The following is a 26,938-nucleotide window of genomic DNA, read 5'->3' on the forward strand; positions in this document are numbered from 1 at the left end:
TTTCTGCTAAATATCTTGTCAGTGCAGAAGGCAAATCTGCTCATCCTAGTAATGGGGGTCGGCGTCACAACCTCGACGCTTCAACGTCTTTAGATATAACAGATCGAATTGTCGATAGAAATGCGGCAACCCGGCATTTGTTTTCCACGAAACAGTTTCTTGAGTATACTTTGTAGTTGCTGTCTCGAGAAAAAGTCCTCTTGGCAACATTTGAAGGCGAGAAAATAAAACACTTTTAGGTCAGGAAACACAAACGAGTCACCAAAATAGAAATGCTTGTAGACCAATACTCTCATAAAATGCTAAAAATTTCGTCAAACGAAATCGATACACAGAATAATAGGTATGAGAGGGTAACTTGAAAACCATTCTACCTGATTTCGGTATAGAAATTTTCGTTTTGAATTATTTCTTTGCAGAAATGTCCTTAAAACTATCGAACAGAAACACAGTCTAGGTTGGCAGAACAGCGGTCAAAGTCGTTTTGTACTTGTTAATTCGCGTGTTGTTTTCTCCGACGTTCGCGGCGGCTGCATAAAATAAGCGGCTGAACCACTCTGTGGCCATATCGGTCAAATTATCTAACAATTACCGCTAGCTAAACGTACGCTGTGAAACCTGTACCATGGCTGAATCAAGTGCTCCCGCGAAGAAGACCAAGGCTAAGGCCGCACCAACTCATCCCAAGACTCTTGACATGGTCGTTGAAGCTATCAAGTCCCTGAAAGACTCCAAAGGTAGTTCAGTCCAGGCCATCAAGGGTTACATTCTGTCTCACTATCCTACCGTCAGTCAATCTCACCTCACATCAAGCCTTCGCCGTGCTCTGAAATCCGGTTTAGAATCTGGTAAACTGGTCCGTCCGAAGGGTTCAACAGCAACTGGCGTCACTGGTCGTCTTCGAGTTGGTAAGCTGCCAGAGAAACCAAAAAAGAAACCCGTGAAGAAGAAGGCTCCAAAGAAGAAGCCAGTTAAGAAACCCAAGGCAAAGAAACCAAAGAAGGCTGATAAGACGAAGAAGACACCAAAGAAAACAGCAGTCAAGAAAGCAACCAAGAAGAAGACGCCAAAGAAAGCCGACAAAAAGGTGAAGAAACCAGCAAAGAAAGCAACAGCCAAGAAAACTCCAAAGAAGGCTTCAAAGCCAAAGAAGCCAGCTGCAAAGAAAGCTAAGAAATAAGTATTCTTGGCGTCAAACCCAAATCACAAACGGCCCTTTTCAGGGCCACCACATCCTCCGAAAGAGAATACCTATATACCCATCAATGTTTTTAGGCAGCAAACTCACCATCTTCTAATTTTTGTTCATAACCCATTATCACACGATTTTTGTCTACTCATTTATTTAAACGAGGAATTCCACAGTTCCTTTTTATGCGATTCGAAAGTAGGAAATGTGAAAAGATAAGTCTTAAATTGAACGCAAGCTCTGAAAATAGAAACAAAAACGTACTTAAATCGTGGCTTTGTTGGATTATAAATAATGTCATGGCAGCCTTGACCATGGCAATTGTTCGAGATGAATTGTTCGCAAGCTCTGAGAATAGAAATAAGAACGTACGAAAATCGTGGCCTTGTTGTGGCGAATATGAATAACGTCATGGCAGCAATTGTTCGCCTCTATTGTCTTTTTTTCCTTTGACCTCTCAGACAGTACTACATTTGCATACAAATATCCTCTTCCAAACCTTAATCCTTAAAACATACAATCCGTGTAAAGACAAAATTCTTAGCGCCCATGTTCTGTTTATTGTGGTGAAATTTTTTTGCAAGTATTATCTGACACTACCCCATCCTACAGTTTACGTCAAGGGTCGGTGACATAAGTTAATAGTTTGGTTCTAGCACCTCTTTCAGTAACCGCCATTGAACTGATAGCGGAGTAGTCGATTCTATAACCACTAATGCTATTAAGTTCCTATCGAATAAAGTCTACGAGTGATGGAGTAGCTCGTTACCTTGCACGGAAAGGAAATAAAATCCACCTCCTTTTAGTCATTACTAAGTAATCATTCTGAACGTATCAAAATACTCCAGTAAAAGGTGAAAAGAGGTGATACAAAATAGAGCTTTGCAGGGTCAACGCAAAACACACCAGGAATATCTTACATCATAATAGCGTTACGTAATGCAGCAGTGGTGAGACTGGACTTGGTTCAAGTCTGTGATTTGTGAACGATTGAGTAGGGCGAACACTATGATTTGTGTTCTGTTTTCCTGTGAAACGTGTGAGTGGGGTGAACGCTATACAGGTGAATTTCACTCGGAATCAGGCAGACACTAACTCACTACTGCGCAGACTCAAAGCTAACGCGTCCGATCGCTAGGAAAGCTGCACCTGAGCTGCTAAATTTCGATACTATTACTGATAGGTTAGTATGAAATAGAAGAGACACGAAACAAACTTGCAAGTTATTTTACTTTTACTTTTTTCAATTCACTGACTTGAACCAAGTCTATGGTGAATGGAGGTGGGAAGAGATGGTGAGACCACCAGCTGACCAACACCTGACGAGCGGGAAATAATGCCTTGATTCTGTACGCTCATTATAGTGGTTTTGTATCACCACAGTCCCTCACCGGGTATCACGCAGAACAATTTGTCTCCCTCGGCAGAAACAACTTACCTAAATAGCATAAACTTATCTAACGACTTGTTTCGGTTATTAAGATTGTTCGGCCAAGGAAAGTCACTGTGCCGATCTGACGACATCGAAAACATAATCAGCAGTGAAAGAGAATGTCAAATTCAATTAACATAAGAGTAGGCGTCCAACTTACTCGCGACACAACGTGTTTGTATTTGAATGTGTTTTATTGATGACAGTAAAGAACGGTTATTGTTGTTATCAGAAAGGTGTAACAGTGCAGTGTCCAACTATCTTTTATCGTTCGTAGCATATTTATCCTTTTACAACTATGTTTCTCTAATTCGTCTTTTTCCAGAGCATTTTTGTACTATAGGCGTTAATTAGTCTTGTAGTAAATGCATAGCAAACGATGCTTCCTATTTATGTTCACTGCACAAGTAAATCGTTTTGCTATCATTGAAGTATGAGATGATTGTAAATAACTGGAGCACTTGTATCTCCAAAAAGTACATCCTGAAGACTAGATTTCACGACAGGAGGAAAGAAACAACGACGAGTATAAAAATAAAAAAATCGTTCCAGAAAATGTCAGAGAATTTACAGGAGTTAATGGTTAAGTGTTTCGTCACTGCTATTACAGTAAGATGAGAGAGGTGTTTGTCAAGACCACTTATGTAGAAATAATAGTTCGTGTACAAGATAAAGAATTTTAAATTGAAATTCCTGTATCTAAAGCCACTTTGAAGGGCCTGCAAAGAGTACGTAAGAGACCAGGCCTGATTGAAGCTCTACTCATAATATTTTTACTCAGTGGTACATGGTCTTATTCACTTTGAACCACTCTTAAATATTTTCTGGTAAGTTCATCGGCGCTTGTTAGTCAACGAAAAAGTAAAAGTGATCTACCTGTACTTTCGGTGTTTTAAAAAATTCTGGTTCTGACCATTTTGAAGACAGGCTTTATCATGCCATATAGATGAAGCACTGCGTTTAGAGATTTGGGCTAGAAGGTCATCTCAGAACGCCATAACCATGTTTGTGAAGAAAGCTGGTGATGAAGTTGAAGCTTTGCTAAGTAATGTGAGGTAAATATTGACTTCCAATGGGTGACGATGTTTTCATTATTCGAGATGATCTGGCTTTGGAGACTGTTTTGTTGTCTTCCTCACACACATTGATAATGGACCATGATTCAAGACCCTCTCTGTGAAAGGGAGGTAATTACTTCTAATGCTGGGGATAGAGATTTCACAATATTAATTGCATTTGAAAAAAAACTTTCCTCCCATCGATAGCAAGTGATCTGGGAAGCGTTTCCAAGGATGCTCTGCATCGTCATGTAGATATTTTATGACAAGTTAATGAGTAATAATTTATGTATGGTTTGACATCCGGGGCCTCTTGGCCTCCACATTTCTTTCATCATGCCTTTCTAGTAATTCTATCTTGCATGTTGAATGTTCAAGAAGAATTTGAAGACTGTTCTGTGTAAAATCAGGCGTTGCCACTGTCATCGTCAAAACGTAACTTACCTTTCATAAATCGTTCTAAAACTCTAATTTTTCAAATGAGGATGAGTGATTCTGTGCCGAAATGGTAGGGTTATTCTCCGTCACTTTGCTGCTTGACCGAAGAGGTCCAAGCCCAACTTTGTAATGCTAGTAATGCGATAGTTTTCTTTTTCAATGTGAAACTCAAATAGAATTCACTTGTCTGTTCATTATTTGCGCAGAAGAATCTCATTTTGACAACGAAATAGTCCCCACCCGATAAGAGGAATCGTATTTTTTCCATTTCTCTGAAGTCGTTGCTCATCTTTTAATCTTATTGAAGTGGAGTCTTGAAATTGTTCATGGTTCCTTGGTTCCTGGCAAATTTGAGTGCCGTCGTAAGCTTTCTGACATCACTCGGGTAATTAAAATATGAAAATATGCGATATAGCAAAATATATTTACATATAGATGTGAACAATTGAACAGATCCGAATGGTCACATAGTTTAGTCATATTATTTTACTTAGAGGAAGGGCTTGAATGGTATTTCACAATTTTAGAGGAAAAAGAGATTCATAACGTAATCAAAAAGGTGGTTACAACTTCTCCCTACAGTTTATTTTATTTTTTTTATTAAACCTTGTTAACGAGGGTAGCTGGTAAGTTTCAGTAAAGATGCTTATCTTCCCCAGGGCCCTCAATGAACATACAAACATACAAAGCAGAACAACATGAAACATGACAACAAAGCTAGAACAATACAATGCGCAAAAAAAGTGGCCAGGAGTGAACCTGCACACAGGAGAAAAAAATGCACAATCACACTAGATAACAAAAACAAATTTGACAAGAAAACTAAAACTCACAAACACAAAAATTATACCCAATAAGCTTTCAGGTAAGCAGTTTTAAAACTGCTCAATGAGTTACTAGATCTTATATTTAAATCGACATTATTCCACTGATTGGCACTATTTACAGTAAACCCTTTTCGATAAAAATCCTTATTTGTTGCAGGAACCACTAACAATTTTTGCATCTTAGATCTTGTAACTCTTTTATGATCAATTTCGGTAAAAAGACTTGTCATATATTGCGGTGCAAGATTATTTAAACATTTAAAAACCATACAAACATTCTTATAAACTATTCTATCTGGTAATGGCATTATATGCATTGTTTTAAATAAATGCTCGGTCGAAGCATTATACCTTGCATCACACATCACTCTGATAGCACGTTTCTGAATCTTATGCAACCTTTTCATAAACGGTGATGCTCCCCATAAATGACAACAGTAATCCAAGTGTGGTAAAATATAGCTATTATAAAAAAGTTTTCTTATATTCATAGGTAAAAACTGTCTTATTCTCTTGAGCAAAGCAATATTACTATTTACTTTTTTAAAAATCTTGTCACAGTGCTGCTTCCATGACAGATTTTCATCGACAAGCGTACCAAGAATCTTTTCACAGTGTACTGCTTGCAATTCCGTTTCACCAAGATTACAGTCTAAAGTTTGTTTATTCAAATGTCTACGTCTTTGTTGCGTTGTTACAATCATTGTCTTTGTCTTGTCACAATTAATGGCCATTCTATTATTCTTACACCAATTATGAACATTATTTAAGTCAGAGTTCAAAGTTGTCTCAATTTCTTGAATACATTTTGCACTGGTAGTTATGGTTGAATCATCTGCGTACATGTCAATGTTATTATCAATATAAAGTGGCAAATCATTTATGTAAATGATGAAAAATAAAGGCCCAAGTATACTACCTTGGGGAACGCAGGTCAAAATATGTTGCTTTGTAGAGTAAAAATTTCTAAATTGAACCAATTGCATGCGATTTTGTAGGTAAGATTTAAACCACCGAAGAGATTTACCATCACACCTGTAAATGATAATTTTTCTAACAATACACTATGATCAACCAGATCAAAAGCTTTCTTAAGATCCAAAAACACTACTCCATTAATATTTCCATTATCCATAGCTTTTAGCCACAAGTTGCTAAGTTTAATCAAGGCTGTTTCGCATGAATGGTGCTCTCTAAATCCTGATTGAGAATTGTTCAATAGCGGCTTGACAAGCTTTGACATCCTTTAGCGTAACGTGCAATTTGAAACCTGTATCCATGTGCGACATAACCAAGTTGAATCGAAACAGTTCAAAAATAAAGCAACTCCTCTACTTTACTAGACTGAACGCTCGAGGGCGTTCTCTTGTACGCTCCCCTTTTTTTACGTTCGCGTAGAGAGCACCCTCGAGCCACGGATCTTTCAGTCTACTCCTTTACCTAAATTGAGCAAATGTAGGCATACTGAAATACATAAATAAACTACAATGTGCCACACTATACGTCTTGTCAGTTTCAAAGGCTTCACTGCAGTGATAGTAGCATTTGTTCATGCCACACTCCAATGGTCTATGCTACCGTATTTTTGTATAAAATCTGAGCGATCCTTTATATTTCAGTACGTATTTGACAATCAAATGACTGAAGGTATCCACATACCTTTTATTTCTTCCGTAGAACTGCAATATGACTATAATATGGACTTTGTCTTCATTTAAGATTTGCAATATTAGTATTTGTTTGTTTGTCATCGTTGACTGAGGATGTCGCTGTTTTCTGTGAAAAGAGTATTGGCTACTTAAAAGGATAGTCCGGTTGGTTCAATAGTGTAAAGTGTTTTTTGTGTCTTATCTTTACTTTAAATTTACGAGGCTCAAATCCTTCGTACTCAGAACATTTTATGGACCAAATTGGCGGTAACTGCAGGCAGAGGCTTTCTGACAGATCTTGTTCCTTTAAAGATCTTTAATTGTGTATGTTCACAACATGTCAAAGTCTCAAAATTTGAACTGTTTTTACAAAAAAGTTATGTTAGTTGTTAGATTGCATCAATTTGTACTGTATAGCAGAGCGTCAGATCACCACTATTGGATATTGGATTGAATTAAAATACTTGCAGTTATTGCAATGCCCTGAACTTAAACCAAGGTGTGTATTTTCATGTTAGCTTTTTTGAATCAGTTGATGTATTTTTCGTAGTGCTATACGCATATGTGTTCAACTCATAGGGGCGTAAAAAATAACCACCATCTTTCAATCTTTGTTCCTTCCACTGTATTTGAAGAAGACTCTTCACGTTCCCATGACAATACCCTCCCAAAGGTATATATTTCATCAAGATGAACTTGTAGAGACGTCCAAGATCTCTTAGACCCGCCACATTAAAGCAACCAAAAAGATTAAAAAATAATGGGTTTTGTTCTATACACCATGGTCATTAAACCTTTAAACACAGCGAGGTTAAACATATTAGCTAGTGTTGTAGTATTATCATTCAAGCTCCTTGTGACGTTTTCTTCAACACTTAATTTTGGCCATCGAGTTCAAGGCGATGCCCGAGCGCACGTGACGTGAATTTAGTAAATATGGTTGAGCAATTGGGCAAGTACTAGTCTTTCAAATACTACTAGCTGCACAAATAGTGATGCCTCTACTTGAAAGGAAATAATTCAACAATTTCATATTGTTGGACACAGCCCTGTGCACGTTTTAACAGTCAAATCCATAATCAGCCGCCATGTACATTAATTATCATAATGATGTTGACAAAACGAATTTTATCGCATAGATATTGGACATGTAGAAACAAGACATCTGAATTACAATTTATTTAATATTTGTCTTCTATGAGTATATTACATCGTACATCATTCGAATCAAAATTAATAGAAAAGGATATCTCAGCTGCAGTCCGTGATCTACAAACGCAATGATCCTGGTAGAACATGTAAAAACTAAAACTGGTAATTAAAATGAGAAAATAGTGATATCAACTGAAAAATTTGTTTGTATACTTTACCTATTCGACACGACTAAACTTTTATTGTACTGTCCAATTTCATAAAAACAGCATATATATATATATATATATATATATATATATATATATATATATATATATATATATATATATATATATATTCCAAATTTTAAATTTAAACAAGTTGTCACTTGCGAACCAAATATCTGATAAACTAGTACACTATCCGGAATGTACCGAATGCACGAAACCGGTGGGCAGATAGAGATAACAATATTCAGCCACCTTTTTGGGCTTCTTGACCTGTTTATGAACAATATAGCTTGAATGTAAGAATCGACAAAGAGTTGATTATATTACGGGATTCAAATAGGGTATACATAAGTGTATGATAATAGGATGAGTTAATGTAGCGGGGGTCGAGTAAGTCCAAACTAACATCGATTTTGAGAGCTGATCAAGGTCAGTTCTGATCAGTTATCTGCTTGTGTTTTTCTACAAATAACACTGAACTCTGAACGTCTTTCATCATGTCATGAATAGTACATTAATCTCACTGTGATCGACTAAAATTGATAGACATTCAATAATATTCAAGTTTTACAAGCAACATCGCATCTGTTGTTGGTACAAGTACTCCACGTAGGTCTATGGAGGAATAGTTTGGTTGGAGTTTCGTACATACGTTCACTAGTGATCGATGAATTGTCTAGATCTTTTTGTGAATAATGGAGTCAATAAGACATTAAATATCAATGGACCAAGGCTCTATACAAAAGTATACACAATTCAATCAACGTGCATTATTCAGTGCACCTAGCGGCGTTTTCAACTTTCCTTAGTAGGGGAAATATCATTCACTCCATGCTGAATTCAAACATTCCAACGTAAGCTGATGTCGACAACGGGTAGTGAGGATATTGAAAATGTAATACAAAGTGTTACAAGAAAATGTTTGACAGTCAAATCTGTGTATAGTGGTCACACAAGGGACCAAGAAAAATATACTGCTCTATGGAGGTGGCCTTCTATAGAGGATGGGCTTGGTATTACTTTCTGTGTGAGTGATGTGCTGTGTGATGAATCTAAGAACTGATAACAGCAGTAATAAAGATCTCTTTGATACATGCATATAATTTATGAAAATCATTTTGCAGTCACAAATCATTTTAATAAATAGACCCATTTCTTGCTTTCCATTCAAGGTATTTTTTAGCAGAGGTCATTCAAAGTCTGCTATACTGACCAATATACGCATGTTTTGTTCCAAATTAGAGTAATTCATGTGTTCACTGACCACATAGAGATGTGGCTGTTCTGTAAAGGGCCTTTAACATGTAAACTGGCTACTAGGCCGCTACAAAGTGACCACTATAAAGTGGTGATTGTTATGTAAGGGTGTCCACTAAGGCAGATTTGACTGTACTGTGCAGGTTATAACTCTCCTGACACTTCGAGAATTATTAAATCGTCAACACAAAATCTTGTGAGTGATAGAAAAATGAAGTCTTCTAAATTCGACCGAATTTCCATATGGAGTGCCTTGTAAGTAGTCGGCTACTGTGCTGCTATTGGACGGTGAACGTACATTTGGGCTTGTCTCAAGTTTTGTCAGCTGTGATCTGTCTTTCTTCGTTGACCGCCCATTCACATTGCCGTTGCACTGGCTGGGGAGAAGAAAGGGACGAAGACAGTGGTCATCACCGGAGATAATTAAAGGTGACCGTTTTGGTGAGGTTAATTGTTTTGTTACTTAAACATAATTGCTTTCTTAGGGCTGTGTGCAAGTCCGATATATAAATTGATTGAGGGTAATATCAGCGTTACTATGGGAACATGTTGCAGGATGCATGATCGATATAGCGATGTTAACACTGACTTTATTATTTCTGGATCTTATTTCAACCAATACTCCTTAATTGTGACCTGAATATGAACTATGAATGGATGGCGTGTGCTGTAGAACAGGAATATAAAACTATTAATCCAACTCTACTGACGAAAATTAATTGGTCTCTGGTCGAATTTAGGCTCTTTTAGGCATCTCGACGATAACATTAAATTACAATTAGGCCAGAGGAAAAACAAAATCTTGTTCATCGGATTTTTTGGATCAAGGTTCAGGAGCGGCGAGCGAAATTTTTTTAATTTTTTTAGGCCATTTTTTAGGCCTGGATGCAAACAAGGCAAAATAATTACGTCGAATGCTGGCGATCATTTTAGTAGTCATTATGTACTAACCTTGACAAAACGGAGAAATTTCAGCCAAAAATTGACCAAGTTTGTGTCGTGATTTGCAATATTCACACGTCGCAACAACGTGTTGACAGAGCTCAATGCAGACACGTCGGGAGTCTCTTTCAGAATCGCTCATGCCCGCGAAAACCCGACGAAGTGTAGGGCGCCGCCAGCGGCGGCACTAAAGTATTTCCAATGCAGAAGTATGAATTTGCCGAAATCAAAAATAATTCCAATCGGGCAAAGTAGAGGCGGCGATTCCGATGAACAATTTATGTTTTTCTTTCTGGCTACTAACGATTACAAGAAACTTACAGTGGACAAGAAACTCACAAAAACGATAATTATTGTCTTTACAAGCAGGTGCTTAACAGTAGTAAACTTTGTAACTTGGAATAGTACATATTCACCGATAAAAAGAGGAGTCTTGTGTTTATCACAACAACAACACAACAACAGCTACTGAGGACGATCGATTGTAATAGAGATATGGGATATTTCATGCAAAATTACATAACATTAAACGATTATTCACTTGACTTTAAAAATCCATTCCAGTGTGGAACATGAATAAGTATAGAGTGACATTATATGTATCTTGAAAAAAATAAGAAACTCTTCGACTTAGTGATAAGGGGCATTTGATGTCAGTCAGAGCAATTAAATGAAGCGCCCCCTATGTTCATACGTTAGATTACACAATGGTTTTTGGCTTACCTGTGGCGCGAGTTGAATGGGTGACAGATGAGCTTTCATCAGGACGGACTGCAGTCCTTCCCGTTCTCTGTAAATGTCAATTCATCTTTGCTGTAAATATCGTTCTTGAGATTGTTACATCGGGCATTGTACATAATTTAGGTTGCTGAAATCTGTTATTACGTTTATCAATCTCTGACAACTTGATCGGAGGAAGAGAGTGATTTATTCAATCAGTAGTTTTTCTGTACTACTCTAAGATGTCACCATAATGTGGTACTAGACCTTTTAATTCCATGCATTACATGTCAGGCATATTCTACAACCGTTACATTAAATTGACTGACTGACATCGACAGACAACAAAACGTACCATAATTTTAGTAAAGAAGCTGCTTTCCCCTTCTGGTTGAGAGACTAGTTTCTGATGACGCATATTTAAAGCACTTTTCACCTGCAACACAAAATGAACTCGAGTTATTCAAATTAAATTTGTCGTCGATTACAAAATGTTTTTAAAATATCATCGCATTGTATTTTATTTTATTTTATTGTGTTGTGATGTGTTGTGTTGTGTTGTGTTGTTTGTGTTGTGTTGTGTTGTGTTGTGTTGTGTTGTGTTGTATTGTGTTGTGTTGTGTTGTGTTGTGTTGTGTTGTGTTGTGTTGTGTTGTACTATCAGTCAGTCAACGAGACACTAAAACTTGTTACAAAGACATGTCCTTGGATGACTCAATTACTCAAATAATTTCATCCTTCCGATATGAAGGATGAGGACATCAGTTTGTGTTATCTCTTTTGACCCTATTACAGGGTGTGACATGGTTCAATTTTAAGGCCGATAAAAGTTTGTATTTACTTTCAAAGCCTACTCAAATAAATATTGAAGGTCTGATAGTTCGAAAACAAACGTAGTTTGCAATTTCCGTCCTCACACATCACTATTATCTCCTAAGTAAAAGCACTGGGATGTACCCGGTCTGAGATGCAATGCCTGCTAACAAATGCTCGGTATATTTGAATGATTCGAGAGATACTTCTTCCCTCCTGTTGCTCAAGGTCGTGACAGTTCGTGCACAAACTATCTCTATTTCCGTTAAATTCATACAATCGTAACGCCCTCTATTGGTAAACATTTTATCTCGAAGCGTCCCTCACATGGCCAAGGCATAGGAAAGTTGACGTTGGTTCAAGATCGTACGAGACTGAGATAACGCCACACCTTTCATTAATTATTAGTAAAACTTGAGTGAGAACAATCGAGAATTGGATATTTTGTGGTGCGATCTTGATTTACCAGAGAAACAAACAAGACTGACGAAAATTTCCATAAGACGACCGTTGTATAATGATGGTAATTTTGTAGTTATGTAAATTTAGAAAAGTATATAAATTTGTGGAGAATGTAAAAGAAGAAGAATTCAAGATTTAGAACGTCAAGTTTGCCATCTTGTTATAAAGATCTGAAGTGGTGTTTACAATCAGCATCTTGGTATGTCAGCTTCAGTTACTGAAAGCATTACGATCCAGACAGGTACGTCAACTCGTATTCCCCTAACAACGAGCGCAAGACAATCTCGCAGATTCCAAAAGTGTAACAGGAAGATATATTTTGAACGAGCCATTGTGTATGGCATTGTATATAGCAATTTGACCTGTCAGTTTAGCTGGTAACCTCAGGCAGTAGGATTTACACAGCTGTCGAACAAGTTCAAAAATTGGTCAATCTTGGTCAGTCTTACGAGAGAGATCTGCGAGCTGCCCCAGGAATGCACTGTACACAGACCCTTTTTCGTAATCCTGTTAAAGCATGGTGACGTCCTTGCTTGAAAACACATATGTTACTAGCAATTTTGATACAAGGCCCTGTGCAGGATCTACTTTAGGTGAACTATTTCAACGAATTATAGTCTGTCATATTTTGGCAACGTGCATAGCATGACACTGGAAACGAGACAATTTGTGTTGAATTAAGGGCAAATTTTCCTTGATTCGTATAACATAAAGCCAAAGACTGCCAAAGCAAGTGTAATAATTTTCTGATTGTGAAGTATTGAGTGAACGGGGTTTGTATGAGCGTTTTGGTTTTCAGTAAGATGGAATTTGGTGAGATAAGATTCAAAATTCAATGATAAGATTCAAGGGTCGACATGCACTGTCTCCTGTAAACGTTTTACCCGAATTTGTGAAATTTTATTCGTTTCTTACTGGCTGAATTCATTTGATAAATCTCATACTCCATTTGTTTTGGCAAAGCTTTTCGTACAGTAATTTCAATTGTGGCTCCAGATTCTAAAGTGCTTGCCTGTATACACATGAACAAATGCAATGTTTTCATCAGAATACAGGGACCGCTATGATCAGTCAGCTGGCCAATAAATTTCATCACGTTAACAATTCAAGTGCATATACAAAAAGTAAAAGTAAGTAAATTGTTATTTATTAATTCTGTGATAGTCGTAACTTTACAAAGCCGTCTCTTGTCTTACGTCTATCACAGCAGATATTTTGGATGGATGATGACATTATATTGCGATAGTGTGAAATTATTCTGAAATTGAAAGACATGGCACTTTCATGTGTAGGAGTCTTCTTACTGTCCATTCAGGGAAGTGAAAACTGAATAAACTGAATAAATATACCGTGCATAGCAACCACAAGATGGCAATCTGTGCATTGTTAACAAAAACTAGAACTGCCTATATTTTTGTAAAATCTCAATGCTTGGGTAATGATTTTACGCTTCAAACATATTTAAGAAAGGAACCCATTTTACTGGGTAAGACCATTCCGTTGAAACTATCAATCCACGGATAGAAGTTTCCGCAGTTCAATCAAGCCCACATTTATGCTTTCTGGTGAAATTTTAAACAAAATTATTTCAATATTTTGCTTTTTCAAGCGTCGAAAACAAAATCTTTTCAGCTTAACCCAGTCGCTCTGTCGAAGTTATAGTATACGGTTATAGTATAATTATTGATGCTAAGTTTGTTCACACCCATAACTCTATGATAATACATTGTGAAAAGCTTCAAACATATCACAGTGTACTACATTTTCCAGCAGCCTCGGGTATTTCATTCATCATAGATAACCAATAATAAACTATTGTGCCCTACGATGAAACTACCTCACTTGGATTTTCGTACACGTGTTCTGCTGTAAGCGTTATTGGCATAGGTGTATGCTTACAAGTACGCACATATCACAAGTTACCATTTCTTAATGTCATACCTGTGAATGATTCATACACTTTCCCTGTATGATGGAAACTAATTTCATTCATTCATTCATTCATTCATTCATTCATTCATTCATTCATTCATTCATTCATTCATTCATTCATTCATTCATTCATTCATTAGTAAACACAATATTATAAGTAACTTTCATTAAAAAGTGAATCTAAAATGTCATAAGCGTCTAAAATGGCACTCTGTTTTACAAAACTAAGAATGTTTTATTCGTATTGTAACTGCTCTTTCAACTTGGCGGCTAACCAACCTGAATTTCTTTGTTAACTGTGAAGATTTCCTTAAACATTCGTACTTAAATAAACGCCACTTCCTAAAAGCAGATTAAAACTAGATGATCTCTCACTGACTGGTTGATTTGCTAAATTTAGGTGGCTCTCATCCTAGTATTTCAAGGGCCAACCTAACAAATAATACCAAACCCTCTACGTACAATGCATACCTTTGGATGTGCTCGACAAAAATTAGAACTTACCTCGTCGTTCATAACGCAGTGAAAAATAAAAATAAAAAGTCCCTGAAAAAGAAAAGGCGATATAGTTTAAGGTACAATCGTTTCAAACTTCTATAAAATCGTCCATTCTTTCACATACTAAACGGAATATTTTACTGGTGTATTGTCGGCAGACATTAACTCCTGGCGTCGGTGATCGGATGACAAAAATTACGTTGGCCAAGCAATAGTAGGACAATTACTGAACAATCTGACACTTAGTAGCTACTGAGAGATGAGTAGTTACTCTTTAAATGTGAAAAGGATACAGATGCATTGCTTCGATGAGCAATATCACACTAAATACTGGAAAAATAAGGTCGACAAAATGGGTAATTTCATTCGAATCAGTGAAGCACAAGATTAGTCTTTGCCAACATTGTTCAAATTCACGAGTGTTCCGATCCATGCAGCTTCGATTCTGCGCTTGATACGACCCTTATGTTCACAGTTACCGATGATCTTTGACCTTTTAACATATGGCAATGAACTTAAGCAATTACAGACATTTTGACTTCCAGTGAAAATTTTTACTTATGGTAGAGATCACAATAAATCAACGAGAGTCTTAATGCCTTGTGAACACATAGTAAATAATAATAAAGGCAATACAATGGGGATCCCTAGATGATGAAAAATTCGTCATTTATGACAGTACTCTGCAGACTATTCTGCTACTATCGAATCAATGCAAATATCATCGCTGTGTCGGACACAAACTAAAGTGGCCACATAATTAAACAAAGGAGTGTAGATAATGAAAACAAGCTTATGCTGTAGAGATTGAATAGTGTAAGTCACATCACAGTCCCTCTATCGTGGATAGAGGCACTGTGGTCACATGTTCAAAATAACCGAGCATTTCCAGACAGAACGACAGGCAGACAAACAGACATAGACACAAAGAGACAGGTGTGAAAGGGATGGTGATTTCCATAGTAAATCGATCACTTATCTTACCTGGAGTGAATTTAATGAAGCGAATATATACTGGAAAGCTACTGTGGATTCATCTATGGCTAACAGACCAAATGCCCATGTCAAACCCAGTAACGGTAACAGTAACGCCGTTGCCCGCAAACCTGACCTATGGGAATGGATCACATGAGCGAAAAAATTCTCATCGTTGAAAAGGTAGTAAATACAGAATGCGGGAGAGACAGTGATTCAGACAGATAGTGTGATTAGCAGATGGAACAGGCAGTATAAACACAACTCTCTCTCTCTCTCTCTCTCTCTCTCTCTCTCTCTCTCTCTCTCTCTCTCTCTCTCTCTCTCTCTCTCTCTCTCTCTCTCTCTCTCTCTCTCTCTCTCTCTCTCTCTCTCTCTCTCTCTCTCTCTCTCTCTCTCTCAAGTCCTTTATTGCCGTAAACTTGTAAAAAAATCAAAATTACAATTATACAGGACGTACCGAAATCTCTGAACTTCTGTCTTATCTTTGTTAGATTTGACACTCATAAATACTCGTAATACCATTATCAACACAACTGTATTTACCTGCAAGATTGAGAAAACAATTATTTGTCATTTGGTAAATGACTAGACAACATCCCTGTACTATAATCTCGGAATTTCAATCCAAATACTTCTTTAAACTATTAAAGAAGATAAAATTTTGCAGCCTAGTACAGAGAAAAATGACGACAGTTTCATATTTTTAGTTGTCCGAATCTTAAGCTTCCGTTGAATATTGTTACAATATTGTATCCAAAATTTCAAAATAAGTGTGATTGACAAATCCACTGAGAGACGACAAATTAACATACAGGGGTTACTACTTTGAGCTGATAATATTATCCTTTCGAAACATTCTACGTACGGTAAATTGTCTGAGATAATTATGCCGTGACTAAAGAAATGCCTCACATTTTATTCAGAGATAAAGTATTCAAGATATTTTTAAAATGACCATCTACATTACTGAAGCATCAAAAGAATGACTGAATCACTTCATGCACGTATCTGATGGTGTGCACTGCTGATGATATATTACACTACTATATAACACTGTCTGTCACTTTCCTTTCCAAGTAGATTGAACATATTGAATTAATCATCCATCTTGGACAGACCTGCGTAAATATCATGTAAACATGCGACAAATGTAATCAATTTCGCGATTTCTCAAACGCCGACAGGTTCTCTAGGAATAATACTATCAATCGGTTTGATGTACAGAACACGAAGACGACACTGACATCTTGTTTCGTGGTCATATTACTTAAAATAAGCTTGTTCCTTCTTTCTGTACAACTTCAGTGCTTTGACTGTCAAACCTGTTACTGACGTAAGCAGTAAACATTATTTTTGTTGCACTACATATCTGTAACTGTAACTGTTTTGTTCGTTAGCTATTCTCAACGACATTGGTGGTATGTGAGAAAAGCGAATTAACAGAAAGGGGCAGAGAAATAGGGTCAGAGACAAAGCGATAGACTAAAAAATGTCAGAAAAGGGACGAGTAAAGTCTGTCGATATCAAGGAGAGAGACTGAGATCTACAGTCAAACTTACAGGCAAATACTTTAAAGAAAAGTCAAAAAAAAGGAGTGAAAGAAAAGTATCCGCAGGCATAATCTCTGTGCCATTGCATTAATGTAGTATACGAAAGTGAAAGACTTCAACTTTTGTTCAAACTTTCCTCAATGAAACTTTCAACCATTTTCTTACTAAATCGAGAATGAAAATCAGAAGTCACCGTTCGAAGTTTGATACTAGAGAAACAAATCCTCCAACATTTACCGATATTTGAAATTCAAATGGTCGCCACACTTGTGTTAAATCGATTTGCGGAAAACCATGTGTACTCTTTCTTCAAGCTTTAAAAATTTAAGAATTGTAAAATTTGAGAGTCCGAATATCTATCCCTGAGGCACATTCTACCTGATGTTCCTTGCATATTAAGAAATGTTCCATGCATATATAGTTCTACATAATTCGTTTGAAGGCAAACCGTAATACGTCAGTTCTACAAGTCCCGGTTCTGCAATTTTCGATACATTTCATTATCTTAAGGAAATTAAAAACTCGTGTAAACCACGCTTTTCCGTTTCAAGGGACTCAATTCCATTAAATTAATTCATCCTATACGCACACAGGCGTAAATTCTCGGCGTCGTGGAATTCGAAACAATGGACCATCTTATTAATTATAGGCAGCGTAATGTCTTAGACTGCCGCTTTATACTTGTACGGTGGATAATGGCAAATTGTCGTCTGAGATCAACAACACCTTCAATGTTGCACACAATACACTGATGGAAACCTGTAATTCATCACATCCTAGATACAGAAGAATTAAAACAGCCAGATCACCAACAAATACTTAAATTAACAACACTGCCAAGAATTACAGATTCATTGTCGATAAAAGTCCTAGTTAATTTGTAATCGCTGGATCTTTGCGATTTTACTTACAAGGATGACAACAGCGGCGGGTCCAACAAAAGCCCAGATGGTATAACGCTCAGTTGATAACCAACAGCTGTAAATAAAAAGTGCCATGTTTTCGTCAGAATTGTACATAGATAAACATGTAAGCACACGTCCACCAAGTCTACTCCATAGAATGTATTTATATCCATATATTTTCCCTCGTCTATCATGTTTGTTTATGCATGCATTGATATGCAAGTCTCTCCATGGAGGTACCACACACATATGTCTACCCCCATTTAAATGTTATTAAATTCACTGTTTTCACCTGGTATGAATTCTTTGGAAGAAATACGATTGTATGAGGAATATATGTCATCATGTGATATTGTGAAAGATAAAATGCATACTTTTCAAGACAGAAAATCTTGCTGCCAGGTTTCGGCCGGCCGAATACAAACATTCTGCGACGTAAGAGGTTCATTAATATACAGATATGCAAATGTTTCACACAAAAAATAGTGAAATTTTAATAATGGTCTCTTTCAACCCACTGACTTGCTCTCAAAGAGAAACGCTTCAACATAATAGCGACCTAGTATTGTGATCTCAATTTTTAACCCAGCGCAGACCGGACAAACTTTAGTCGTAGCTTCTGTAGGAGTTCGAGCAGTAAATAGTAAATTCATTTTTAGGTAACCCACAATCTTCCTGGAAACATTAAATTCTTAACTCCACTACAGATTCCTGCAAGGGCTACATAAAATGCATCCTACTAATGTACACAGACAAAGTTTTCAGTTACTCCAGCCGAACACTTTCTAATAGATCTTATTTTCACGTACGGCCATGTCCTATTCTTTTCTGCAATACTTTATAATTTGATTCCATGAGTGTTGCAATCAAACGAAAAGAGTATATCACGACAGAATTGTATTTTATCATAAGATGATGGCAAACTTAATTAGTCAAGAGAGAACCCTAATATTTGACAGGTATAATCGATTACTTGATCAAAACGTATAATAATACAGCCATGGCTTATTTTGAATGTGCAATGTGTTTATGACAGACGACAGTGGTAATTTAATAAAATTTGGTGAGAAAGAAGGCATTTTCAAACGCTATTTAAACAGTTTGCCCAAATATATACAGAAAAATATCCGAGTCACGACGAAAGTATCAGCTGACAGTATCAGCTGTGAAAATTTATATGTTTTACGGCAAACTTCCTCTCTTAATCTTAAAATCTGGCATTTCAAGAACTGCCCGCCGGTAAAAATTGTTCCTGTTTATACCAGCAAAAAGCTCCTTCCATTAGCAATGTCGACAGTAAAGCACAATTTTACGTCAAATATAAATGTTTTGTCATTTTCCCATGGCAACCCTAAGGTTACTGTTGAAAACATAGGGTGTCTCTTTGGATTAATTTCACAGACACGCCATGTTCACCGTCATATCCAGAGTGTCCAATTCGTCGTTAAGTTTATGTTTTCACTGAGTGCAACGTAATACTGTCACGGAGGATGAATTACAACATCAGTAAACGTGAGTTTAGTGCCTACTAAAGATTGCTAACGCGAATTTGTTGGAAGTAAGTTATTAGAGGATGACGAGTTACAGCTGCGAAAACCTGGCAGAATTCTCCGTCCTGAGAAATTAAAATGCCATGTTGACTCCATAAACTGTGCTTTGTGGGATGAGAAGTATGCCTGCAGTAACAGTGAAAACGTTGTCACGCGAGGCGCAATTTCAATGATGAGATAACTTTAGCTTGACGAAAGCTAAGAATAGCCACTTACTTGGAAGCCGTGCCGTAACCATGGTGATCTATGGCTAGCGTCACGCAAACTACCAACGCCGGAAATCCTGTAAACAAGAACACAGACAAATTGGACTGCCTGTTGAGAGACAATGTAGATTGATTTGAGAAAAATGTACGATTTTATTAACCAGTGCAAAAGGGAGGGCAAGTGGGCCTAGTGTAACTTTTCATAGCGGCTTGATTTGATGTTTAGTCTTCAATACACATTTGTATGCTTACATGGGAACGTATTGCAAACGATATTATTGAGAACATGCAGAAATGCGCAGTTACTGTTTCAGTCATGGTACTAAATGAAACTTACAGCATTGTGTCAATACAACTTTTCTATTAAATTTAAGCATTTCCAAGTCGAATTCGCAGCCTAGTCAACTTTAGCGATCAAAGAGGACACGTGGTAAAATATACACGTGAAATTATTTCCATTTATTTTCGAAAACTTACCCCAACCTAGCAGGCAAAAATGTAGAACCCGGATGTTGGAATCGAAAACCTTTCTAATTTTTATGAGGAGTTGAATTCCTTGGACTAACATCCAGGAAAATACAGACAGGTAAAAGTAATGTAAGAAAATAGCAATGATACTGCATAGCATCTGAAACGAGAAATGCAAATTTTTAAAAAATGCGACCGAACCACGAAATCTGTTAAGCGCAACCATCATATATGTGATGATGACCGCTTGAGCGCTTCGGAATATTCCCTCAGGGTCCAGCGAGTAAGTGCTTCACTACGATAATAACTATAGCATTTTAAACATTTCACAACAAGAGCTTGAAGTGTATTAGTGTGAACATACAGCTACTCTCACCATCTCTGTATACTATTAACTATTAATAGAAAATAGTCTATAGTTATTAATTGCCTACCCTAACCCAGATTATTAGTTATTTCTAACGATTATAGACGGGAGGATATTGACTGGGTTTTTTTTAAATAACTATTTTGGTGTTAGTAAGTAAGAGTTGATTCTCATAATCACTAAATCAATGTATTTCGCGCTCGGCCCTGTGGTTTTCGTTCTCGTTAAACGACATTACATGCCTTGATGTCAGATACAGAATGACAAATATGTTGAATTGACGGAATAATCTGAGAATCCTTTGTGAAATCTGGAAATAAGCTTATGCAGTATTTGAATGTGCATTTGTTCCGTGATTTGGTTTGAAAAATGTCTTCATTACTTAAAATGAAAAGAAAAATTTCCATTTAGGCTGTTGTTAGATATTGTTCCGTTTCTCTGTTTATTTAGGTAGTTGGAACGATTCCTAACTCACATCATCATCCGTGGCGCGAATTCCCGTTACAAACAGCAATTCAGCTACTAACAACGCGACTATCAAGTTCTTCAATATCGTAATACGGGATGAAGATAGTTCCCTGCGAAAAATAATGACAATGCTTGATGTAATTTCACATGAACACATTTAACAGTCTTAATAACAAAGGACTTAAAGGTTACTCCATGGGGTGTATATAACTTAAAGGTTAATTGTACGTCACGAAGCCAAGAATCAAAAACAAAACGTGTTTACTATTAACATGTCAGGAAAAGTTCCTGTCTTATTTTCCCTGATCTATCAAATTTATTTGCTATATATTTTACGACTGGTTCCACGTTTAGTAGTTTTTTCTGGACTCGTAAAAGGGTATGTCATTTGTAGGTCGTAAAATGCAATTCCGAGAATGTGTTAGCATGTGTGTCTGTATGACCTTGCCAGCTTTCCGTTACCACTCAAGCGAAGGTTTTACTGTAATTCCTCAGAATGACGGAGTTCACTCACCTCAGGAATAAAAGAAGAAGAAGGGCTAAAATAAGACATATCAGCGATATACAACACCCAACATAGGTAATTATTTTGAGAGCTAGACGATCTGTCTCAGTTAACTGCAATAAAAGAAAAAAGTCAGTCATACAGTAGCAATATGAAAGAATGCATTGTCTTCCTCAGTAGTCCATGCATACAAGCGCGAGAATATTTTTCCGTAAAGGCTATATATGTCGAAACACAAATACGGCTTTGTTCTACCTACCTCAACGGTGTTGACACTCATCAGCACTGCGAAGTTGGTGAGATGGTTACACTGGCACTCAGTCACTAAACCCGTGAAGTCAGCAACTTTACAACCTTCTGTCGACCAGTTTCTGTTCATAACGTAGGAAAGTATAAAGTTGTGTTTCTGATCAACATGGTAAAATCGTCTGTTTCTGATAAACAAGGTAACAACGTAACTGAGAAGCTGTCATTATCGTGACGCCTACTAGCACACGAAACCAAAGTAATTACACTCTGATATTGAAAATAAACAACATGACAAAGTCAGAGCATTTCTCTAGATTCTAAAACAATAAAGACATTACAGTAATTTGTTGATATTAACGAAAATATTGGGATGACAACCCAATTTGAATGTCTTCCTCGGAAAGGGCAAAATCAATCGTTAAACAAACCATTTGTTGTGTAATGTAGTGTAGTGTTGTGTAGTGTAGTGTAGTGTAGTGTAGCGTAGCGTAGTGTAGTGTGGTGTGGTGTGGTGTGGTGTAGTGTGGTGTGGTGTGGTGTGGTGTGGTGTGGTGTGGTGTGGTGTGGTGTGGTGTGGTGTAGTGTGGTGTAGTGTAGTGTAGTGTAGTGTAGTGTGGTGTGGTGTGGTGTGGTGTGGTGTGGTGTGGTGTGGTGTGGTGTGTAGTGTAGTGTAGTGTAGTGTAGTGTAGTGTAGTGTAGTGTAGTGTAGTGTAGTGTAGTGTAGTGTAGTGTAGTGTAGTGTAGTGTAGTGTAGTGTAGTGTAGTGTAGTAAAACTTAATTTCAAAGGGCACGGAATCAGATTATCCACTTTATCGAAACTCATGGGTTGCTTAAGTTGTCTTTAAGGGAAGGGATACTGTGATGTTATCTGGGAAAATTATTGCAGTTGAGACAGAACAACTTACGTACTTGCCATCAAGGAACACACATTGCGGCCTTGAATATGTATCCTAGCAACGAACCAAATTAATAAGAACAAGATATTTAGAGACAGTTTCTCTTTTGTGACACATGATAGTCAAATGTAATCGATGAACGACATTTCTTTGGTATGCAGTCTCTGGGGACTTGGACATACTGGAATCTTTGATTGATTTTGTTGTCAAATTCTGGCGAGAATATGTGATTCACGCCTGATTCAGGAGAAACGCATCCTTCAGCAAGTTACATATTACTTCTGCATGACCTAGTTCTTTGAACATGACAGGTAAGGCATGGTGACATATTATCTTAACCGGTTTTGAGAGTGCTCATCAGTCATACCAATCAGTGTATTTTAAGGCTGGGACACGTGACATTGGCTCATATATAAACAATGTTGCGTAAACTCAGTCATTCAGTAAAAGCACAAAATTACTGCTTAACCGTTAGTCATTATTTAATTTCTTTATTAGTCAATAAACTAGCCTCGGTTTTCACATCTAGGTAAAGAAAAGTTGATAAAGAAAAGCTGAGCGATGGATGTCATAATGAAGAGATAAATTCAGATATACTGTACTCACTGTAAATGGAAACATATCTGTTACTTGTAATGAAATTATTGTACAAATTTACGTTATAAAATGTGCCACTACAAATGGCGATTCATGTTTGATAAATAAAGAACTACGTCATAAACATGAAATTACTGTATGTTTTACACGAGAAGAAATTGGCACTAGAGCACATCACTTTTAAATGTGTATATCGTGTTGCTGGTGGCAACGATGGAAAAGTAATCATCATTTAGAGGTTCGTCTCCCTACTTCAGTGCCTTTACACCCTATATATATATATATATATATATATATATATATATATATATATATATATATTTATATATGGTATGCAAATTCTCAAATTATATATTATATATAATACCTATTATATATAAATATATATATATATGCAAATAAATATATATTATATATATTACTATTATATTTAAATATATATACACATTTTTCATAACAGACACGTTTTGTATTATTTCTATTTTCGAGCATGGAACAAACATGACCCTACGCAACTTTTAACGTTGGTACGTTTGTCTTCGCAAAATGTAATTAAGGAAAATGAAATGATGTTATGACATACATACTGGTGTCCAACTACACGGACATAGATACAGACGGACTCGTATTTATAGAAAGCTTGACGATGTCACGTGGTACCGTAAAACAAAGAAAAGTTCATCTTAGTATTAGGGCCTAATGTGACTTAGTCTGCGGACCCAACGATATAAACAACATTTAATTTCTGCAATAAAGACATATTTGCACGAGTTTATTGTTATGTCACCTTGAACTATGATGTTTTTTTTCCAGCAAAGTATCTTTTATAGACTCAACCAAGTGTCATAAATATACTCACGTTTTCCATTTTAAAGAACATTTTCACATCGTCCTGAAAAGTTCCTTCAGCAACTTGGCTGATATCTATGTTGATGATGGCGCTGTTGATTCTACTTGTTGACTGACTGCAAAATAAAACGTGTCATAAACAAACTTTGTCAAGACATTGAACATTGTCAAGGAAACTGAGAAGATGATTGGATGGTAAATGGTAGATAGAAATGTTTGGTAAAGCAGATTAGATATGAAGTTAATAAAGGCTTCCATATAAATGTAACATTATCAGGAGACTACAAAGGAAAGAAGTATACATATTGTATAAAGTTGGTAATGAGAAACAATCCGAATATTCAAATATATAGGGGCCTAGAGCGTTTGACAAGATAAGTCCAACGACAACTATATGCGATCAACACTTATAGAGCTTGTGTGGCGTGATTGAACACTTTTTTCTTCACACATTCACTATGAAGGAATTCGTGCCCTGTATTTGCCTAATCATGAATTTACACTTTGTGCCACACGGAAAAGTGCATCGGTTGTGTAGTGATACCGGAGTTCCATGAGGAACGCTAGCTTACAGGCTTTTTTCACCTTTGACTGACACATAAGTAACTTTAAGTAGATGGAATTACTAACTTGCTTTCTCTCCGTGCATGATTAACAAGTTTTGGAAGTCCAAATACCACAGTCGTCACGACTTTGTTATGTACGGTGCCTGTCGATAGTAAAACCTTACGATCAGAGAGAAACAGCTGAACATAAAATAGCAATGTTATCTGGACTTAGTGATGCAATTCTACACTCTAAAATGTCATCTCACCGATAACTCCACAACTGTCGTTTCATACACAGTAATACAGCCCAATAAGCTGACAATTGATTGAGTTCGACGATAAAGGAAGAGAAATGTGGTATGAAAGACTCTAGGCATTTAATTGGAAAGGGCGTAAGTCATCTATTTTCATCGTTATCAGTGTTGGCTATGTAGGCTTAACATACTGATACCATTATATGATGTCAGACACTGTGATGTTGAATCGTTTTATGATGTGGTGTAGTGAGAACGCTGTAAATTGAATACCTGGAGCAAATGCTGATGATGGGATCACAACAAGGTCCTCTCCTCGGTTCAGTTTGATGTATATGTCGTCACCAGCGGAGCCAATAACGCCTAACATTTCTGTGGTAGTTAAAACGTGCAAGCAAAACAGCCGTTTCAAACCTTGTTACTGCCTCCAGATCGTATTTCTATTAATTTAAGGGTGACGATATTTCTATTTCTAATGAATGAAACGATTGATCGCGTCCGATCACGTTATTCAAAACATATGTTATATTATTGCCAACTATTACCCAGCATTCAACCACATATGTGTATTTCTTATAAATTAATTTCATATGTTTATGGCGTGATCGTCTTCATCGGTTTTGATTTTTACCGAAATGAGAACGACATGACCAAATCGCATTTCGCTTCATTCAACTGTGGAATTGCACTATTAACAACTTGAACCGGTACAACCTGTAATGAGTACGTGTGCTCATCATCACATTCCATGCTGAGTCGACAATGTCACAAGAGATTCCCGCCAACAGTTTTTTTCAATTCATCGATAAAACTATGATCATAATATGTGTAAAAAGTACGCAGTATCACATTGTTTCTAGAAAGATTTAGTGTAAAGTGTTCATTCACGCAGAGTAAATCAATGTAAGCTGACAGCAAGATACATCAGTCAAGATTTGAGAGGGAACGTCAGGAACAAGTCATGAAATTAAATACAGGGAGCAATCATAGAAAATTACGTAGCTTTTATAGAAACATCCATCTCATATTTACCGATATTATCTTCAGTGATTTCGAAAGGTTGAAATTCTTGGTCAATGAGAATAGTGTCGGCAAAACTGTCAACTGTGTGCATCAACCGAAAACTCACGTCAGAGTTGTTCTGAAAAATTAAACCAGAAAAACATTGAACATTTCCAAGCTGCGATCCAATTAAAGCTGACTTATAACAAATTTGTTCTGGATGAGTGAGTTTTTGATTTGATTTTATCTTAATAGTTCAACGAAGGTGAAATGTTTTCAGAAGAAATAATCACTTTTACGAATGAAAACTTATATAATTGAAAACATCGCTTGCAAGGATTGAATCTTAATTTGACTTCACATGACTGAACGATGATGTAAAGTATTCTCCCTAAATGTCACGTTATGGTAATCTGTAGGCGAAAAACTTGGTTGCAACGTTACAGCTCGTCCCTGTGAGAACACGTTTGCGTGTATTTCTGAACGCAAAACATTCATGATTCTTTTTCATATGGAAATAAAACCATAAGCTGCTTTTGGACGAAAATGTTAGACATCGAACATTAATATCTCGAAGTCTTACTTGAGTACTGTATTAACTATTTGAAAAGGAAACAAACCCATTTTGGCGTGTTGGATGATTTAAGAAAATATTGGATTTGCATCGAAAGATCCAGATAGATATCAAATGTTTTGATCCGTGAAATTGACGTCATGTTGTCAAAATTTGGATTATTTTGTGAACCTTTAATGATTCTGCTGGTTTAGGACATGTACTTCGAGGGATAACGAACGCAACAGAATTATTATTTAGGACCTGGCTGTCTCATTTGCATATTGAATGTGTTACACCTTGTGTTTACGCGTTAACATACAGTGAATGTACTGTTACCTACATACATTTAGAGCATTGTATGCCGATGTGACACCAAGCAACATCGGGCTTACAAGTATGATATATATG

The 26,938-nt window shown here is 36.7% G+C and overlaps 2 protein-coding genes across 2 annotated transcripts in view; one reads left to right on the forward strand and one right to left on the reverse strand.

The window, feature by feature from the left end:
• Positions 1–576: 576 nt before the first annotated feature.
• LOC139144263 (sperm-specific protein PHI-2B/PHI-3-like) lies at positions 577–1,452 on the forward strand. The gene has a single exon (XM_070714931.1). It carries the CDS (start codon positions 626–628, stop codon positions 1,178–1,180), a length of 555 nt encoding a protein of 184 aa, XP_070571032.1. The 5' UTR covers positions 577–625; the 3' UTR covers positions 1,181–1,452.
• A 6,747-nt stretch (positions 1,453–8,199) lies between these two features.
• Positions 8,200–26,938, reverse strand: part of LOC139144254 (adhesion G protein-coupled receptor L4-like) — a 57,286-nt gene continuing 38,547 nt past the window's right edge. Inside the window, exons 10-26 of the mRNA XM_070714922.1 lie at positions 26,005–26,113; positions 25,246–25,344; positions 24,801–24,879; positions 24,181–24,286; positions 22,738–22,778; positions 21,838–21,949; positions 21,588–21,691; positions 21,081–21,183; positions 20,248–20,398; positions 19,781–19,847; positions 18,021–18,087; positions 16,017–16,102; positions 15,566–15,692; positions 14,588–14,629; positions 11,232–11,312; positions 10,880–10,946; positions 8,200–9,591 (exon numbers count right to left, since the gene is read on the reverse strand). Coding sequence (XP_070571023.1) covers positions 9,572–9,591; positions 10,880–10,946; positions 11,232–11,312; positions 14,588–14,629; positions 15,566–15,692; positions 16,017–16,102; positions 18,021–18,087; positions 19,781–19,847; positions 20,248–20,398; positions 21,081–21,183; positions 21,588–21,691; positions 21,838–21,949; positions 22,738–22,778; positions 24,181–24,286; positions 24,801–24,879; positions 25,246–25,344; positions 26,005–26,113 — 1,461 coding nt within the window. The 3' untranslated portion in view covers positions 8,200–9,571. The remainder of the gene's footprint in view (positions 9,592–10,879; positions 10,947–11,231; positions 11,313–14,587; positions 14,630–15,565; positions 15,693–16,016; positions 16,103–18,020; positions 18,088–19,780; positions 19,848–20,247; positions 20,399–21,080; positions 21,184–21,587; positions 21,692–21,837; positions 21,950–22,737; positions 22,779–24,180; positions 24,287–24,800; positions 24,880–25,245; positions 25,345–26,004; positions 26,114–26,938) is intronic.

This window comes from Ptychodera flava, chromosome 11 (assembly GCF_041260155.1).
Source record: "Ptychodera flava strain L36383 chromosome 11, AS_Pfla_20210202, whole genome shotgun sequence".
NCBI classification, from domain to species: domain Eukaryota; kingdom Metazoa; phylum Hemichordata; class Enteropneusta; family Ptychoderidae; genus Ptychodera; species Ptychodera flava.